The sequence below is a fragment of the Homarus americanus genome, unplaced genomic scaffold (genome assembly GCF_018991925.1).
Source record: "Homarus americanus isolate GMGI-L3 unplaced genomic scaffold, GMGI_Hamer_2.0 scaffold11022, whole genome shotgun sequence".
In the NCBI taxonomy this organism is placed as follows: domain Eukaryota; kingdom Metazoa; phylum Arthropoda; class Malacostraca; order Decapoda; family Nephropidae; genus Homarus; species Homarus americanus.
The window spans coordinates 11,512,616-11,520,377 of NW_024737068.1; the positions used below are offsets into that span (position 1 = coordinate 11,512,616).

Below are 7,762 nucleotides of genomic sequence, written 5' to 3' on the forward strand. Positions count from 1 at the left end.
TAGGAGAATTATGGAAGACAAAGGGAAGATATAGAAAATGATGATGACACAGTGGAGTCTTTGAAGATATCGCTGGTGTAAGACTACAGGCAGACAAGGCGGGATCTTCAAAACAGGGTGACAGATGAGAAAACCTGAAATAAAATGCTATAAAAAGGAGGGGAAAAAAGACATAGGTGAGAGACATAGGGGAAAATTCAGAGAGATTCTGTCCACATATGAGGCTGATTTAAAAGAGAACGGCAGCAAACAACAGTATGCTTCAAACAAAACTACGGTAAATGAGTTAGAAGCTTCGAAGATAACAGTTAAAAAAGAGAAAGAAACTTCAAAGAAAACGATAGTAGAAACAGTGGTAGATGAGGGGGAGACTTATAAGAAAACAGTAGTAGACAAGAGGGAGACAACTTATATTCCTTTTAGGGCATAAAGCTTAAAAAACTGAGACCATAATGATCAGTAGACCAGGAACTCTAAGCCCCTTACCTTAAACTCCACATATAAGGTGTTGAAGTCTCTGTTTAAAAACCACATATGATCAGAGAGACAACCCAAGATATTAAGCTCTTTACCCGTATCTTCAGATGGTTTATCTTGGACTTTACCAGCAAGATGTAAGTAATTGCCTGTGATAATAATATTAACATGACACATACATACACACACACATAAAAATAATAATGAACATACATTTGGTAGGTGGTGAGACCCTGGTAGGTGGTGAGGACCCCGGTAGGTGGTGAAGACCCCTGTAGGTGGTGAGGACCCCAGTAGGTGGTGAGGACCTGTAGGTGGTGAGGGACCCCAGTAGGTGGTGAGACCCCAGGGTGGTGAGGACCCCGGTAGGTGGTGGGAGGACCTGGTAGAGGACCCCAGTAGGTGGTGAGGACCCCAGTAGGTGGTGAGGACCCCAGTAGGTGAGGAACCCAGTAGGTGGTGAGGACCCCGGTAGGTGGTGAGACCCTGGTAGGTGGTGAGACCCCAGTAGTGGTGAGGACCCCAGTAGGTGGTGAGGGACCCTGGTAGGTGGGGACCCCAGTAAGTGGTGAGGGGACCCAGTAGGTGGTGAGGACCCCAGTAGGTGGTGAGGACCCCAGTAGGTGGTGGAGGACCCTGGTAGGGTGTGAGGACCCCAGTAGGTGGTGAGGGACCCCAGTGGGTAGAGGGACCCAGTAGGTGAGACCCCTGAGGGGTGATGAGGAACCCAGTAGTGATGAGGAACCCAGTAGGTGGTGAGGACCCCGGTAGGTGGTGAGGACCCCAGTAGGTGGTGAGGACCCCGGTAGGTGGTAAGGGACCCCGGTAGGTGGTGAGGACCCCAGTAGGTGGTGAGACCCCAGTAGGTGGTGAGGACCCCAGTAGGTGGTGAGGAACCCAGTAGGTGGTGAGACTGTAGGTGGTGAGGACCCCAGCAGGTGATGAGAACCCAGTAGGTGGTGACCCCAGCAGGTAGAGACCCAGTAGGCGGTGAGGACCCCGGTAGGTGGTGAGGACCTCAGTAGGTGGTGAGGACCCCAGTAGGTGGTGAGGACCCTGTAGGTGGTGAGGGACCCCAGTAGGTGGTGACCCCAGTAGGTGTGAGGAACCCAGAGATGAGGAACCCAGTAGGTGATGAGGAACCCAGTAGGTGATGGAGACCCCAGTTGGTGGTGAGGACCCCAGTAGGTGGTGAGGACCCCAGTAGGTGAGGAACCCAGTAGGTGGTGAGGAAACCCAGTAGGTGAGGAACCCAGGTGGTGAGGACCCCAGTAGGTGGTGAGGGACCTGGTAGGTGGTGAGGACCCCAGTAGGTGTAGAGACCCCAGGTGGTGAGACCCCAGTAGGTGGTGAGGACCCCAGTAGGTGGTGAGGACCCCTGGTAGGTGGTGAGGACCCCGGTAGGTGGTGAGGACCCCAGTAGGTGGTGAGGACCCCAGTAGGGGTGGTGAGGACCCCAGTAGGTGGTGAGGACCGGTAGGTGATGAGGAACCCAGTAGGTGGTGAGGACCCCAGTGGTGAGGACCCCGGTAGGTGGTGAGACCCCAGTAGGTGATGAGACCCCAGTAGGTGGTGAGGACCCCGGTAGGTGGTGAGGACCCAGTAGGTGGTGAGAACCCAGTAGGTGGTGAGGACCCCAGTAGGGTGAGGACCCCAGGTGGTGAGGACCCCTGTAGGTGGTGAGGACCCCAGTAGGTGGTGAGGACCCCAGGTGGTGAGGACCCGGTAGGTGGTGAGGACCCCGGTAGGTGATGAGGAACCCAGTAGGTGGTGAGGACCCCAGTAGGTGGTGAGGACCCCAGTAGGTGGTGAGACCCAGTAGGTAGTGAGGACCCCGGTAGGTGATGAGAACCCAGTAGGTGTGAGGACCCCAGTAGGTGGTGAGGGACCCCAGTAGGTGATGAGGAACCCAGTAGGTGGTGAGGACCCCGGTAGGTGGTGAGAACCCCAGTAGGGTGGTGAGACCCCAGTAGGTGGCGAGTATCTTCAACAGGCTGAGAGGCTTACAGCAATGGTGAATATCCTCAGCAGGTGGTGAAGACTTTCAGCAGATGGTGAAGGCTTTCAGCAGGTGGTGAGGATCTCCAGCAGGTGGTGGGGCCTCATGGGCAGGGGCTCCAGCAGGTGGCGTGGGAGGCGTGGCGGCGTTAATGAGGCGGGCTGAGAACAAAGGGCCAGGCGCGGCGCGGAGGCCCCTGCCCCTGATAGTCTGGCTACGCCTGTTGAGCCCTGATTACACCAGATTTATGGCTGGCACCGCCACCCTGCCACTCTGACACCCTGCCATCCTGCCACACTAACCACCCTTGTCACACTGACCACCCTGCCACCCTGACACCCTGCCATCCTGCCACACTGACCACCCTGCCACACTGACCACCCTGCCACTCTAACACCCTGCCACTCTGACACCTGCCATCCCGCCACACTGACCACCCTGCCACACTGACCACCCTGCCACTCCTGTCACTGGACACTGCCATCCTGACACCTGCCATCCTGACACCCCTGTCATCCTGACACCCCTGCCGTCCTTCCACACTGACCACCCTGCCACACTGACCACCCCACTCACACCCCTGCCACTCTGACACCCCTGCCATCCTGACCCTGTCATCCCAAGCCACACTGACCACCCTGTCACTGTGACACCCCTGCCATCCTGCCACAATGACCATACTGCCACGCTGACACACCCTGCCATCTTGCCACAATGACCACCCCACCACTGTGAACCCTGATATCCTGCCACACTGACCACCCCTGCCATCCTGCCACTCTGCCACCCAACCTTCTTGCCACCCTACCACCATGCCAAACTGCCATCCTGCTACCCTGCTGCCACAACGCCACCTTGCTTCAACAACGCCACTTTGCCACCCTACTACCAGCAATGTGCCAAAAGCCACCCTACCATTCTACCACTTTGAAACCCTGCTGCCACAAAGTAACTTCCAATTTGCAACAAAGCCACCGTGTCATCCTTCCACCCTGCCATCCAGCACCCCTGTTACCATTCTGACGCTCCTCTGCTACCCTGCCACCGCAATCTTGCCTTTCTGTAACCATATCCACCACCATACCTCCCTGCCAATTCTTCTACCACCCTGACCGCCGCTACCCTGCCGCCACCATCATCACCACCCCTAGCCACCAAGCTATCATTCTGACATAGTTAAGCCACTATATGTTGTCACTACAACCATTACTTAAATGCCATTATAGTGCCACTATGGACTTTTCTCGTCACCATGAGTCACTGCTCAGATACCCTGTGTCACTGTTCTAATACCTTGAATCACTGCTTTGATACCATACCACAATAATTTTGAACTCTTATCATGAACCATCCTCATCTAACCAAGAACCATCCTCGTCTACTAAAAATCCTCACCTTATCTACCGTGAATTACCCCTAACCCGATCTACTATGGACGCTACCATGGTCATCTGTAATAAGAGAGAGAGAGAGAGAGAGAGAGAGAGAGAGAGAGAGAGAGGAATTGTTGTACATTATGTTATGTAAATGCTGGCCAGGCATTAATCAGCAGGGATGCTCTGTTTATTGGCTTCAAAGGAAATCAATCACAGACTGCTGGTGTGTGTGTGTGTGGGGGAAAGGATGGTGTGAGTGTGGGGGAAGGTGGTGTGTGGGGAGGGTGGTGTGTGTGTGGTGAGGGGAAGGTGGTGTGTGTGTGTGTGTGGGGAGGGTGGTGTGTGGGGTGTGTGTAGGGGTAATATGTGTGTGTGTGGGGGAGGGTGTGCGTGTATGGGGAGTGTGTGGGGTGGGTAATGTGTGTGTGGGGGGAGGGTGGCGTGTATGTATTTGTGTGAGGGAGGAGGTGGTGTGTGGGGGCAGGTGGTTAATGATTACAACCCGTTTACAGGTAAAAATTTCATCATAAACATTTTAACTTATTTTCTGTTATAAGCCCTTAGTTAAAGCTTACACCTTAGTGAAAAGCCGAACAATAATTTTTTATATGTGCTATAATTCTTAAATATTAAACTAACATACATTTTTCTGTCATAATCAATTACTATGAAGCTTTCAACTAATTTTCTGTAATCAATCAATACTACTACAAACCTCCAACTCATTTCAATTTGTTACTTCAATAATATAAATTTAGAAACCCTCATTAAAATTCATGAGTTCATATCACACAACCCATTTTCTATATCATACTTCACTAACATAAAACATGCATCCCATTTTCTATAACACCACACAACATCAAAGGAGTATCACCCATACGTCATTTATCACTGTCACAAAACTACATTTATGAGCCAGAAATAAAAAACTCAATATTTTTTTCGTTCATTTTTCGTTTCACCTCCCTTAAAAAGCCTGAATTAGCTAACAGTGCAATATTTTGGGTAATAATTTGCAGCAATAGTGAGGGTGCACGCAGGAGGGGGAGAGGAGGGGGGCTAAACCATCAATTATTGTAACAGACCCAACACTATTTTCACATTGTCTATTAATCTCTGTGTCTATCAATCTATCTACCTTTCTGTCTGTCTATCTATTTATCAGCCAGCATCTTCTTTCTACTTTTGTTGAATATAAAGCATTCTTTCCGTCCCTCCAACCCACCCTATTCATAATAAAGCCAGCGTAGCCCACCAACCCACCATAAATAAAACCTAGCCTGACCCACCAACCCACCCTATTCATAATAAAGCCAGCTAGTCTCCAACCCACCATAAATAAACCTAGCCTGACCCACCAACCCACCCTATCCATATTAAAGCCAGCGTAGCTCACCAAACCAACTATAAATAAACCTAGCCTGACCCACTAACCCACCCTATTCATAATAAAGCCAGCGTAGCCCACCAAACCACCATAAATAAAACCTAGCTCACCCCACCAACCCAACTTATTCATAATAAAGCCAGCGTAGCCTCCATCCCACCATAAATAAACCCAGCCTGACCCACCAACCCACCCTATTCATAATAAAGCCAGCGTAGCCTCCAACCCACCATAAATAAACCTAGCCTGACCCACCAACCCACCCTATTCATAATAAAGCCAGCGTAGCACCAAAACCACCATAAATAAACCTAGCCTGACCCACCAACCCACCTTATTCATAATAAGCCAGCGAGCCTCCAACCCACCATAAATAAACCTAGCCTGACCCACCAACCCACCCTATCCATAGCCGCGTAGCCCACCAAACCACCATAAATAAACCTAGCCTCGACCCACCAACCCACCCTATCCATATAAAGCCAGCCCACCAAACCACAAGAAATAAACCTAGCCTGACCCACCAACCCAACCCTATCCATAAAAGCCAGCGTAGCTCCACCAAAACCACCATAAATAAACCTAGCCTGACCCAATTCTATTCATAATAAAGCCAGCGTAGCCCACCAACCCACCATAAATAAACCTAGCCTAACCCACCAACCCACCCTATCCATAATAAAGCCAGCGTCACCATCCCACCATAAATAAACCTAGCCTGACCCACCAACCCACTCTATTCATAATAAAGCCAGCGAGCCCACCAACCCACCAATAAACCTAGCCTGACCCACCAACCCACCCTATTCAATAAAGCCACCGGAGCTCCTCCATCCCACCATAAATAAAACCTAGCCTGACCCACCAACCCACCCTATCCACAATAAAGCCAGCAGTAGCCCACCAAACCACCATAAATAAACCTAGCCTGACCCAATCTATACTATAATAAAGCCAGCGTAGCCCACCAACCCACCATAAATAAACCTAGCCTGACCCACCAACCCAATTTCCATACAATAAAGCCAAGCGTAGCCCTCCATCCCACCATAAATAAACCCAGCCTGACCCACCAACCCAATCCTATTCTAAAAAAGCCAGCGTAGCCTCCAACCCACCATAAATAAACCTAGCCTGACCCACCAACCCAACCCTATCCATAATAAAGCCAGCGTAGCCCTCCATCCCACCATAAACAAAAACCTAGCCTGACCCAACAAACCAACCCTATCCACAATAAAGCCAGCGTAGCCCACCAACCCACCATAAATAAACCTAGCCTGACCCACCAACCCACCCTATCCATAATAAAGCCAGCGTAGCCTCCATCCCACCATAAATAAACCTAGCCTGACCCACCAACCCACCCCATCCAAATAAAGCCAGCGTAACCAAACCAAACAAGCAAATAAACCTAGCCTGACCCACCAACCCACCCTATCCATAATAAAGCCAGCGAGCTCTCCATCCCACCATAAATAAACCTAGCCTGACCCACCAACCCACCCTATCCACAATAAAGCCAGCGTAGCCCACCAAACCACCATAAATAAACCTAGCCTGACCCACCAACCCAACCTATCCATAATAAAGCCGTAGCTCAACCATCCCACCATAAATAAACCTAGCCTGACCCACCAACCCACCCTATCCATAATAAACAAGCCAGCGAGTCCCTCCATCCCACCATAAATAAACCTAGCCTGACCCACCAACCCACCCCTATCCATAATAAAAAAGCCACGTAGCCCACCAAAACCAACCATAAATAAACCTAGCCTGACCCACCAACCCACCCTATCCACAATAAAGCCACGTAGCCCACCAAACCACCATAAATAAACCTAGCCTGACCCACCAACCCAATATAATAAAGCCAGCGAGCCCACCAAACCACCATAAATAAACCTAGCCTGACCCACCTTATTCATAATAAAGCCAGCGTAGCCCACCAAACCACCATAAATAAACCTAGCCTGACCCACCAACCCACCCTATCCATAATAAAGCCAGCGTAGCCACCAACCCACCATAAATAAACCTAGCCTGACCCACCAACCCACCCCATCCACAAAGCCAGCGTAGCCCACCAAACCACCATAAATAAACCTAGCCTGACCCACCAACCCACCCTATCCACACAAAGCCAGCGTAGCCCACCAAACCACCAATAAATAAACCTATATTGACCCAATCAACCCACCCTATCCATAATAAAGCCAGCGTAGCCTCCATCCCACCATAAATAAACCTAGCCTGACCCACCAACCCAATTTATCCACACAGCCAGCGTAGCCCACCAAACCACCATAAATAAACCTAGCCTGATCCAACTCTATTCATAATAAAGCCAGCGTAGCCCACCAACTCAACATAAATATACCTAGCCTGACCCACCAACCCACTCTATTCATAATAAAGCCAGCGTAGCCCACCAAACCACCATAAATAAAACAGGCCTGACCCACTCAATAAAGCCAAGCGCTGCCCTCCAACCCACCATAATATACTCTAGCCTGC

The 7,762-nt window shown here is 50.5% G+C and overlaps 1 protein-coding gene across 1 annotated transcript in view; it reads right to left on the reverse strand.

Annotated features, from left to right (window-relative positions):
• Positions 1 to 456: 456 nt before the first annotated feature.
• The window catches only part of LOC121872842 (leucine-rich repeat extensin-like protein 5), a 21,189-nt gene continuing 13,883 nt past the window's right edge, over positions 457 to 7,762 (reverse strand). The window contains exons 2-3 of the mRNA XM_042375891.1: positions 710 to 2,461; positions 457 to 517 (exon numbers count right to left, since the gene is read on the reverse strand). Of these exons, the coding sequence (XP_042231825.1) occupies positions 457 to 517; positions 710 to 2,461 (1,813 nt within the window). The remainder of the gene's footprint in view (positions 518 to 709; positions 2,462 to 7,762) is intronic.